General features: G+C 40.2%; 1 protein-coding gene across 1 annotated transcript; it reads right to left on the bottom strand.

Moving 5' to 3' along the window:
• Positions 1-7,654: 7,654 nt before the first annotated feature.
• LOC137952136 (amino acid transporter AVT6A-like) lies at positions 7,655-9,659 on the bottom strand. The gene is made up of 5 exons (XM_068799203.1): positions 9,245-9,659; positions 8,818-8,970; positions 8,503-8,706; positions 7,947-8,412; positions 7,655-7,832 (listed from the first exon to the last, which is right to left on the bottom strand). Exons 1-5 carry the CDS (start codon positions 9,657-9,659, stop codon positions 7,700-7,702), a joined length of 1,371 nt encoding a protein of 456 aa, XP_068655304.1. The 3' UTR covers positions 7,655-7,699.
• Positions 9,660-12,952: the final 3,293 nt, after the last annotated feature.

Raw genomic sequence — 12,952 nt, 5'->3', positions numbered from 1 at the left:
ATCCTTTGTGTGCTCCTGATTTCATCCTACATAAAACGAAAACAACATCTAAAAGTTTGGAATTTGGTATCAAGAAAACATTACCCTGAGCAGGACCAATGAAACAAAGAAATTAAACACAATCGGGTCCAAGAGCAAAATAGTCAAGGCGTATAGATAGTTGGTCACAAGGATGCTAATTCGTTGGGACATCCGGACCACGGGTTTTCAATCGTGACGTATATTGATAGCCCCTAATCCTACATGTATACAGTAGAAGAGGGAATATGAATCAGGCAAACAAAGGGGAATAGGGCACCCAAGGATCCAATACAGCACATCCACTGGTAGTAGCAAGATTGTCTCTTAAAGGACAATTAGTTACATGAATAAGGAATAAAAAGACAGAGCTAGCAGAAAAGGAAATGAGAAGAAAACTAACTTAGTGAAGACCCTCGAAGTCCTTTCTCATACTACAGTCTCCAAGATTCTATTTTCAGAGCGAGGTTGGACAAGGTACTGTGAGATTGACGATGGAAGGTAGAATTGACTGAGTGGAGAAGGAGGTGTCAGAACTGAAGAACAAGAGAGAAGAGCTCAAAATCGACATGACATCGATTTGAGAGCTTCTTATGGAGTTCCAAGAGGGGATGTGCACCAATGAGAAATCACCAACCAAAGAAATGTTGGCAACTCAAGCTGACGGTGGTACGATGGAGAGCCAATGGGAGAAACAAGCTCAGAACCGAGAGAGAGAAGACTGGACCTATCGATATTATCAGGCAAAGCCCCATACGGGTGGCTCTATCGTGCCATATCGCTATTTCATTGTGAACGTCATCGAGGAAGAAGATAGAATTCCATCGATCGTTGTCTGTCTAAAGGGGATAGCTCTAAATTGGTTTCAGATGGTGGATAGGAGGGTTCTAATGCGTACCTGGTCACAATTTCAGGCGGCGCTCCTCGTCAATTCTACCCCCGCATATGGGAGGCATGTGCGAGGTCCTTTTCACACTCTGACAGGACCACACTGTCACTGCCTATAGGGAGCAATTCGACCTCCTCTCAGCTCTGCTTGTCAACGAGTCAAACGAGCTGTTGATGGGGACTTTTATCAATGGGCTTTGGGATGATGTCTAAGCCGAATTTTGAGTCAACTCACCTGAGTCGCTTCTCGCTTGCATGGTACTTACCAAATTGATGAACATAACTCAATCCTAGGTTGCATGCACGATTTTATGTGGCATGGGCCTAGGATGGTGGGAATAGGGTGGATTGCAGGATCGAATGAGAGGTCTTTGTCCCAGATCACACCCATCGCCAAACCAAAGGGGTTTCCTCCCATGTCCCTGACAATAGTGGCAACGAGACGAGATTTCACTTATTGGTGGGTGATACAGAAGCACAAGCAAAGGGTGTTTTAGGTGCAATGAAAAGTTTTCACCAAGACATCGTTGTTGGCTGTGCCAACTGCATGTTATGATCGTTTTCGATGAAGAGGACTCGTTGTAGGACCATGATGATGCCTCCGCAGGAGAACTAGAACCCTTCACACACAATGATGTAGGACGATGGCAGAGTGTTGTTGCCATGAGAAAAAAAAGAGAAAGTAGAAGGAGGAGAAGAAGAAAGAGGAAGAAAAGAAGAAGAAGAGAGCATGAGTAAAGAGTTGAGACCAGGACATCTCCAACCATCATGCTAATTTCCAAACATCATGAGTTTAAATAGAGACCTAAAACCCTAATGACATTTCAAAATTATCAAAATACCTCTGATGACTAACAACAAAAATGTTCCTGAACAAAAAAATTATTTCTAAGAACAATACAACATATAAATAAATAAAATAGAGACTAATATGTCCTAAATGCCTCACTCCCTAACTAAAATGTCCTGTTGTCGCTCGGTGTCTTTAGTATAGACTCATGTGATCAATGGTACACAAGGGGAGTCCTCACCAACTCTCTCGATCTGGGAAAAACTCAACCCTATCAAGTAGGACTCTGATGGTACTCCAATAAATCAGGACCCACCTGTTATAATGTGTCTCTCGTAATCTATGTACAGTCAAAATTTGGTCGCCCTTTCCATCGCACTAGAAAGTTGAACCATGCCACACTTGTTGATCCAAAACTGCATCAATATGTTCTTTATGTACTGGAGCTATGGGTAATGGATCTAAAGAGGTATCAAGCAAGGAAGTGGAAGTGTATCAGATGACGAGGTGGAGTCAAAAGGTGATAAAAAGGGATCATCATGAATAGAGGGGTGGTCCCTATATGCCAAGCCTTCAAAATTAAAAGTAGAGTTAATGCCTAAATCTGATGGCAAATCAACAACATAAGTATTTTGACCTACCCTTTTTAGAACTTTAAAAGGTCCTACACTATGAGCTTACAATTCTCAAGCAAATCCCATAAGAAATCGCTCAAACCTAATCCAAACCATGACGTAGTCACCCATATTAAATTGTTTACATGTTTATGCACATCGACCTAAAGTTTATATTGGTCATTGCTTGCTGATAGATGCCATATTCTGACATGAGAACTAGGTTAATTATAATAGAATAACCTTTATAATTGTGTTATAGGTGGTTACTTATCGGTTTTCAAATGAAATGAGCATTTATTGAATTTGGCATTAATCACTGTCGATATTGCATATTTCTCCCTCCTGAATTATATTTCATTATTTTTTTAGTCTTATTTCTTCCTGAAATGCTTTTTATAGATTCAATTATGGAATTTCAGGAGAATTTGGGTGGAGAAGAAGATATTTACCAAAATGCCTTAGTGAAATGGAGGTAATTTTTAGGGCAAATCGTTTTAAAATAAAAAAAAATCATATTTAAAGGGAGGAGCGTGAAAGGAAAAGGGAGAGTATTGAAAAACAGAGGAGCACCGTTGACCGAAACAGGGGAGGATCCGAGAGGAGTTCCCCACCGCCGTTCGCCGAGCCACCGTCGTCCACCACCATCCGGCAACCGAGAACAGACCCGAGGAGAGCTCAAGAGAGTCTCCGTCGCGGCGATTTCGACGCTGCCATTCTTTGCTCGCTAGGCCAGGAGGGGATCCAAGAGGGCTTCTCCGGTGCCACTTCTTCTTTCCGACCATCCTTCAGTGTCGTTTACATATTCCGACCAGTCCCGAAGCCATTCCGACTCCAACCGAGACTCGAGAGAGCCGATTAGAGAACGTCAGCTCTGTTTCGCTCTTCGTCGGACGTTACCTCCGTCCGTCGGCTTCTAACCGTCGTCGCCGGCGTCGTCTCTACCTCCGGCCATTCACTATTGCTACCCGACTCCACCAATTTCCGAAAATTGCAGCACCCGTGAGAACGAGTTGCTGCCCGAGCGAGAGGAGGAAGAAGGGGAGTAATTCGTCATTATTGAATTTAATTTTTTATATGGTTTGAACTTAGGTTTTGAATGTTAATTGAATCCGATTTGATAATTAAGGTTTATTTAAGATTTGTTTTCTTGATATTTGATTAAATTAGTTAATTAGGGTAAGATTATAATTGAGGTTGGATTTTGGTATTTTAATCCGATTTCTGTCTTTAACTCTAGGCGCCCGAGAGGGGCTAGACGCAAGGATTGAGAATTCGGATTCATGGTTATGTGGCGCTCGAGAGAGGCACAAATCACGGTAAAATCCAAAGTTGATAATTTTAGCATCATCACAATAGGAAATTAATTCTCTGCATTCTATTGTAATCCAATCTTTGTCATTAACTCTAGGCGCCCGAGAGGGGCTAGACGCAAGGATTGAGAATCCGAATTCGTGGTTACGTGGCGCTCGAGAGAGGCACAAATCACGGTAAAATCCAGAGTTGACGTTTCCTGTTGTGCAAGTAGTTAATTAAATTATTGCTTGATAATTTAGGATATAATTAGTGTTTAGTTCATATTAATTCATCATATTTGGTTAGGCTAGTTGACTGAAGAATACACGAAATTCAATCCTCCCTGTGGATATGACCCTCGCTTACTGCTAGATTACATGAACGATTCGTACGCTTGCGAGGTATAAAAATCGATGTAACTAAAATTCTATATCACTTGCTTGGATTCGTTTAGTGATTTTAACATGCAGGTCTTGAACCCTTCGTGCAAATGTTATAACAGACTCTGAAACCCTAACATGAGATGACATGGGTATGAGATCCAAAGGTTTCCTAGGCTGATAACCATAGACAACTTAAAAAATGGGTTGATACCTATGAACATATTGACCGAGTTATTGTAGGCGAATTGAGCTGTTGGGAGAATCAATCCCAAGTGAGATGGTGATCTCCTACAAGGTAGCGAAGGAAGTTCCCCAGTCCTTGATTAACGACTTTAGTTTGACTATCAGTTTGGGGGTGGTAGGTAGTAGAAAATTTCAATTTAGTACCCATCAAGTGCCAAAGAGCTTATAAAGTAGACATTCCTATCAGATACAATGGTTTGAGGTAGGCCATATAACTTGATGATCTCATCCAAGAAAAGTCGCATGACTTTAGAGGCGTCAAAGATTTTAGTAGGGACTGGTACAAGGGATAAAATGAGCCATCTTGGAAAAATGGTCTACTACAATGAATAAAGGTATGTGGAATTCCTAAAATAAACTCTATGTTGATCTTTGTCCAAGGACATGTAGCGATTGGTAGGGGAGTATAAAACCATGTGTTTTGCCAAATGGCATGTCCTACCAACTTGACAACTTCCATTTTTAAACTATGCTAGTAAAATCAACACTACTCCGCGATGGTCTTATTGCACCCAAAATATCCACAAAGTCATCCTGCATGAGTTTCCCAAATTAAAAAGTCTAGTATTGACACGTGGGGAATGCATAGCCTGGTTAATCAAAATAGATAATCATTCTGGATGTGGTAGTCATCTTTCCCGCAGTTCAGTATAAATGTTACAGAAGTCAGGACATAAAAGACACTTGTCTATAAGCTTCTCAAAGTCAATAACTTGAATGCTCATGGTGGACAATAGACTAGTTCTACAACTTAGGGCATCAACCACATTATTTTCACTGGTTGATTTATGCTTTAGGACAAACGAATACTCCTGCAGGTACTTGACCCATTGACCATGCCTATGGTTGAGTTTCTTCTGGGAGTTGAGATAGCGAAGGGCCTTGTGGTCGGAATATATGATAAATTCTTATTGAAGTAGATAGTGATGCCAATACTGTAGAATGATTGCATAGAATTCTTTATCATAGGTTGAGTACTTTTGTTTAGCGGCATTAGGTTTTTTCACTAAAATACGCAACTGGATGTCGCACCTGACTAAATACTCCTTTACCTATCTCTGATATGTCTCATTATACCTCAAACACCTTAGAGAAGTCTAGTCATCTCATAGTAGGTTTTGTCATATGTTTCTTGATTTTTTGAAAAACACGAGAGGCAACTTTCGACTACAAGAACTCTCATTTCTTCATGCAATTCGTGGTCGGAGAATGATGATGCCAAATCCCCTAATAAATCATTGATAGAAAGTGGCTAGAAAGTGGCAAGACCATGAAAATTTCAAACCTCGCGGAGAGTAGATGGTTTTGGCCACCAGACGATGGTTTTCACCTTCTAGGGGTCGATAGTGATGCATGCGGAAGTTACCACAAAACCCCAAAAAACCACTTGATAAGTTAGACAGGAACATTTGTAGAGATTGACATAAAACTTGTCTTTCCGAAATGTATGGCAAACTTGGTGGAGATAGTCATGATGTTGGTCTTTGGTCTAGCTATAAATGAGAATATCATTAAAATAAACCACCAAGAGCTTGCCAAGGATGGTCGAAACACTTGTGTCATCATGTGCATAAAAGTGGTAGGTGTATTTGACAGTCTAAATGACATCATCATCCATTCATACAACCCATTTTTTGTCTTGAAGGTTGTTTTCCATTCGTCTCTTGGGTGAATCTGAATTTGATGGTAACTACTTTTAAGGTCTTGAAAATATAGTGACACCCATCAATATTGTTAGGAATTAAACGCCCTAATTCTAAACTGACGAGAACAATAATAATAATCGTGGAAGAAAGGAAAAACAAACACGAACAAACAACAAGATTTATATAGGTTCGCCTCAAGGTGAGACTACGTCCTATCTTCTACTGTTGTAGAAATCCAATATAAAGATGAAATAGTTTACAAGAGAGATCTCACACTTACAGGTGTTTTTCTCTAACCTCTTCTTGACTGCAACTGATGATCTTACTCTGGGTCATAAAACCCTAACGACTACGCCCCCAAATATAAAGAGAAAATTAGGACAACCGAATTACAAGTGTAAAATCCCCAATCCACGACACAGCGTAAAGTGTTAATTAGGCTTCACAACTTAACAAACATATCTATCATATCATCCAGTCGGGGGATCGGGAACCGATATTTCATAGTGTCCCTACTGTCCACACACATTCACCTAGTGTCATCCTTCTTCAGTGTGAGTAGGGTTGGTACTATTCAAGGACTTAAGCTCTCTCTATGAATAACTTTTAAAGGATCTCATTCACTTGTCGTTGTAGTTCTTCATGCGCGGCGGGATTCATCCGATTGTGCAGTAAGTTTGGCAATGTAGCTCTTGGCACCAAATCTAAGACATGTTGGATGTCAAGCATAGGTCGTAGTGTATCTGGAAGCTCCTTGGGAAAGACATCTTAAAATTCCTGTAAAATACACTCAACCACTGACAGGGAGTCGATTGAGGAATTCATAGGTATTTTGCAGGCTACCACTACAAAAATTATAAACTCATGCAATGTTTCATGTTCCACTTCCTTGTGACTAATAAAATGCAAGGTTTTCTTTTGAGAGCTTGATTGTGTTTTACCTTGAGTCAAAGGTTTTGGTGGCAGTGGTTTAAGGAAGATGATCTTTCCTTTGAACAAGAAGGAGCAAAGATTAGAGCGCCCATAAATGGTAACATCTTGATCATACAACCAAGGCTCACCCAAAATGATATAACCCATCCACAATAATTACATCACACCAGATGTCCTCCATGTAGTGGTTTGAAGTAAATATATCAAGCTAAGCTTAAACATATGCAAGTTCGAGTTTGGCTTGACTCGAAGCCACCCCTAATGTCTGACTTTTTCACTTCCTTTATTTCTTTTTCAAAAACATTAACGAAAACCGTGAAAGGCTTTACCTGGGGGATTGGAGCTACCGGACCAATTATAAAAACCCGTTTTTAGGCACCAATTTGGATCTAATGAACTGGACCTAGATCTATGGATATTAGAGGAGACAATAGATGGATCAGATCATATAATTTAAATTCCAACATTGAAGAACGTAATTTTGATTAAAGTTTCATTAATTTTAGATTAACTTCTATCGTCAAAACCAAACATAAGTATTAAACGCATTAAAGGCTCGTACCTCGCCTCGTGCAAATTTTATCGATGTTGATACTTCAATTGGTGAGTAGACTCCAGACTCAAGTGAGTGAACTCGTGTTTGAAGGATGGCAAATTGGATTGCGGTGGAATTCGGATTGGTCGTTCAATTTACATATTTACCACTAAAACTGAAGACCCACTTAGGCTATTAGAGGTAAAGAATGGATTACACTGCAGCAGGATTTAGTGGGTTTGGGTATCTACAGCCTCGACTACCTTCTCAAAGAATCAGATTCTCCAAACCCTCATTATCCTCTGAAGACTATCAACTGGCTTACACAAAGGGACCAAATCGTAGGAGAATCGTCACTCGACCTCGCCTTCTTTAAACATGCCGTATATGTCGCTTGAAAGGGCAACCGTGCTGGATGAAACAGCCAACAAGATCATGATCCATGACAGAATTCTGTCCTTCTTCGTAGCAATCCCATAGATATCCCTGCAATCAGTAGCCGCATCATTGAGAAAAGAATGTAAGCCAACCCAGACAAAGAACAGTTCCAATTACTGGCTCTAAATTAGCTGAAACTGGGAGTGGATCGTTTAGAGTTACCTGAGAGCAACCGCAGCTGGGAAGATGAATCCGATGGAGACAGTAGCAGTGGCACCAGTGAACTGGAAGGCGTCCCAAATGCTGGGAACGTAATTGGCTCCAAGAAAGGTAAGACTCATGAGAGCTACAGTGAGGGAGAAGAACCTCCGTGCATCGAAAGAAATGGGACCAGCGTGTGGAAACAAGAGGCCGTCGAGATTAAGCCTGAGGGAGAAGAAGACAATGGGGAAGACCAGCATCAGATGCACGGCATAGCTAACTCTCACAACATCGTTAATGAGAGCACTGTGAGGAAGCTCAAGGTCCGTATCGAAGTTGGCCAAAACATCATCCAGTGTATCGTCTCCAAAGAGGATAAAACCAAAGAAGCTGGTGGCGGCATAGACTATAGAGCACAACACCAGCGAGGTCCTCACAATAGACTTCATCTTCGTGGGGTCCTTGAGCTCGTTTTCTATCGGAAAAACTGCAGACAACCGCAACCAGAATAAACTGAAGGCGCTTGTAATGACCCCATTTGGAAACATAGAAGAAAAAAAAATATTCTGAAACTTACTACTATAATGGCAGATATACGCAGTGACAAGTACTGGCACGGTGGAGAAGAGCTTCCAAAAGGAGGCCTGATCGTTGATCTCCGGCAGCAGCCGCGGCATCCCCACTCTCCCATTGATCAATTTCACAACGGCGACCGCCGCCGTGATCACAACAAACACTACAGCTAGAGCAACCGACAAAGCCGATGTGTAGCTCAAAGAATCTGCACTGTGCCCAGACAAAACACCACATGATTCCCAACTGTTCTTGGGCGTACCTGCGAACTCTCGGTAATCAATTAAGATAAAAAAAAAGAGAGGGTACTGTTACTTACCGAGGCGCTTCAAAGAAATCAAAGGAGAGAAGACGAGTAGGACAGTTAGAAGAAGAACGAACGACCGCCTGGTCCACCATTGCTGCCCGAACCAACCTTCCAGCACGCCAGGATGGTGGGTCCCATCAGAGGAAGTCCCCGATAACACGTCCCCTGATCACGTTAACGGTTTACACAAAAAAGCCGGTCACGATTCATGACAAGATTAGAAGCACCTTCTAATCGATTGCCTAAAGTGAAGTCGCTCCGTTTTAAGAATCTGACAATTCGGATTTCGGACAAGACAAACCACAAGCTCAAAATGGAATTTTCAGACGCATGTTAGACACAGAAAGCAGAATCGAATTGATATGGGAATTTCCCATTTTTCCACGCTTCTTACTCCAAACACAGAACGGAAGGAGCGAAAATAAGAAACGGCCGTTACCAATAATGATCATGTAGACGACGAGCATTCCGAGATTGTTGATCACGATCAACGTCTGAGACAACGTCCGACCGGTCCCTCCAAAGACGTCCCCGACGACACCGGAATACGAATTCGCCGTTGCCACCTTGGAGGAGGCCGCGTACCCCGCCCTTCCGAATCTCAACAATATCCCGATAGAGTAGTCAGTCAAGAAGGCAGCGACGAGGATCATCACGATTCCTGGGCCGAGACCCAGAACTCTGATCGTCGCCGGAAGCGACATGATTCCCGCACCGACTATGGTCGTCGAGAGATTCAACACGGCCCCCGTAACGGAGTCATGACCATTGCACCCGTCGTACTTTTGAAGGAAGAGAGCAGCGCGGATGTGGCTGCGGGGTCGCTTGTCGCGGGCGAGGGACTGCACTGTCATTTTCGGCGTCGAAACCTCGACTGTCACCGGGAACGACAATGGGGAGGCTCGACAGGGGAGCTCCTACGGTAGAGGCTTCGGGAGACCGGGCGTTGCGCGGAACGACTCAAAAGACTCGTGACGTGAGGTAGCGGCGACTTCAAAGAATGTGGGGCCGAATGCCGAATAGGCGTGAAGAGAACAGAGGCATGGTAGGAAGTGACTAGAATAGCCCTAATAGATTAACAATATTACTAATTTGGCCTCATCGGTTGTCAGTCAACCTCGGCTTATCAGAAGCTTCAAGGGTCACAGACCATGCGGGAAACGGAATCAGATCATCCATCCGATGGACGGGATTCGAAAACGGTTGTTGAGCTGGATGACCGCTCACCCGAAACGTGTTGTTTAACACATAAAATTACAAAAATATCCCTAACATTTTATTTATTACCATGAAGGGTATTTTAGTATTTTAATGCTGCTCTTGCTGATGTCAGGGTGCCGTCCGACATTCTCTTTCCGGCAGAAGAAGCCGATCCTGGTTCGACGGCGGACAACGACCTGCTTGGGAATCCTTTTACCTCATATCTATCGTCAAATAGGGCCTTACCCTCCTCGAGCTCAAACTATGATAAAAATTTTGGATTCGACCTTATTTTACTTAATTTTATAAATTCATATAACTATTTCATGTAAATGATTTAAATTATTATAAATTTTAATTTATTTAAATAATAATAATTTTAGTAACTTAAATAATTGTAACTCTTTACTATTATAAAATATTTAGTGATAAGTTAAAAATGAACATAATATTTTTTTTAGTTCTTATTTTCAATGATAAAAATAAAGTATTATTTTTAATAATAAATAATTTTTTTTAAATTAAGTTAGATATATTTTATATGTGTAAAATACTGGGTTTAAAATATTTTATGTTATTTTTGTTTATTTTTTTAAACTGTAAATTTATTAAAAAATAAATGTTTATATTTAAAATATATTTTTATATTGGTCAATTCAATAAGTTTGTTGCAATTAATGAAATTTACTTGAACCTAATAAAATAGTTGAAGTGATTATGTTTATATCAGATTATTATATTTGTCGATTATTATATCAAATTTTTATATGTGTTGTATCATAAATTATTATTGTCAGAGCTTAGGTGGTTTTGTCTACTTGGGTGGTTCCATCCACCATTGATGGGTTAAGTACTCAGCTTTCCACACCTAACAGACCGGTCTGTTGAGTTGTATTGGCTAGGTATTTGACATGGTATCAGAGTTGGGCACACTGGGTGTCAGAGCTTAGTGGTTTCAGTCCACCCGGGTTAGGTTCCATCCACCCTGGTCCACTGATGGGTTAGGTACTGTCCACCCTTGGTCCACTGATTGGCTTTCCGCACTTAACAGACCGGTCTGTTGAGTTGTATTGGCTAGGCATTTGACATAGTATCAGAGCTGGACACCACGTTCCACATTTGAATCCCGACGGAAGCGATATGGAACGGGAACAGTGGGTGTTAGAGCTAGGTGGTTCCGGTCCACCTGGGTTAGGTTTCGTCTACCCCTGGTCCACCTGGGTTAGGTATTTAGCTTTTCGCACTTAACAGATCGGTCTTTTGGGTTGTATTGGCTAGGCGTTTGACAATTATATTAATTTAGAAAATCTCCAACAACTTATGAGAATTATGTTATTAATTTAGTTTTTTTCTTCATTTATTTATTCAGTCTCCTCATAATGTATAAATATTATGTAAGTTAAAAATAGTTAAATAATGTTTCAACTTTTATAAAGTTATCGTATGTCTTAATTGGTTTTTTATGAGGAGGGAAGCAAAATCCCATCTTTCTTCATGTTCAATTAAATAAATAACCTTAGTGTAAATTCTAATTATTTATTAAGTTAAAAAATCAAAATCTATCTAGTTTATAGTATTTTATTAATAAATTACTTCTCTAATTTCTATTATTTTTTTAATGAGTAAGTATTTTATTATATATATATATTTAATTAAATGAATAACCTCAGTGTAAAATTTAATTATTTATTAGTTAAAAATAAAAATCAATCTAATTTATAGTATTTCATTGTAATTTCCATGAGTACACTAACACAAAAACAAAGTAAGTTTTTTTATATTTGAATATAAATTTATGAAAATTAAAGTAAAAAATATTAAATTAATTGGTGATTAATTTAGGGGTGGCTTCGAACCGAGCCGGCTCGCGAGCGGCTTGAGTTTAACTCGGTTCGATTCGTTATCAATCGAGCTCGAGCTCTGAAATCGGCTTGTTTACCTTAACGAGTCAGCTCAATCGAAGCCAGGTTTGGTTCGTCGGCTCGCGAGCCGGCTCGAAGTGAGTCGGGATCGGTATCGGGTCGGGAGCGTGAGCGAAAGCGGGGGGGTGGCAATTTTCCTGCCCTCGTCATTGTAAAGCCCATCCCGTCGGTTGTTGTTGCCGCCTCTATCGCCGTCAACAGCTACTCGTCGGGCCGCCTCTGTGGCCGTCCGTTCGATTTCTTCCTCTCCTCGTCGTCGCCTCTGTTTCTGACTTCGTCACCGTCGCTTCCATCGCCGCCGTCGCAGCCGTCATCCTCGACGATAGGTCCTCCCCCGTGTCGTAACCCCTTTCCCTCCGTGTCGTCTCGGCTCTTGGCGAAAAACCTGAACTAGTAAGTTAAGGGGAGAAATAATCTCCCCCCTCCCCTGCGCGAAGATGATCTCGCACGTGCGAGATCGTAAAGTAAAAAAAAAAATCCTTAAACTCTCCTTCCTCATAGCTCTTGAAAAAATAAAAAATACATTCTATAAAAATAAGTTTCTATGAGCTATTAGTGTCTCATGTTTTTTTAAAATATTTTTTTAATTAAAATTTCTTATTAAAAATCATATAATTTTCTAAGTAAGATTTTCCTACCAAGATGGGGTAGAAAACTGTATAAAATTTTTTTAATAAGTATTTAACAGTTGATGCTGTAATACTTTTAGCATGAAGCAATTTTCATTGTAATTTTTTTTATATTTTATTTGATTAAAATTTGATCGATAAGTATAATAATATATTAGATTGATTATTAATTTTTATTTATTTCCCTAGAAGAGATAATAAAAAGTCCATTTAACTTTCCTAAGAAAATTTTAAAATATTTCTTGTAATTTTCTAATAAGTCACTAATAGTAATAGGATTTTATTTAAAGGTTTTTTTTGGGAATATGTATCATAGGAAAAATATTTATAGTTTTTCATAGAATATAAATTTTCATCTAGGGGCACTAAGGAGGTCGTAGTAAATTTATGGCTAGA

This window comes from Aristolochia californica, unplaced genomic scaffold (genome assembly GCF_029961685.1).
Source record: "Aristolochia californica isolate CCGP_79_NKW_82.1479 unplaced genomic scaffold, dmAriCali1.0.hap1 SCAF_15, whole genome shotgun sequence".
Taxonomy (NCBI): Eukaryota; Viridiplantae; Streptophyta; class Magnoliopsida; order Piperales; family Aristolochiaceae; genus Aristolochia; species Aristolochia californica.
Note: the sequence above shows the minus strand (reverse complement) of the source record. Positions and strands in the feature narration are given on the sequence as shown.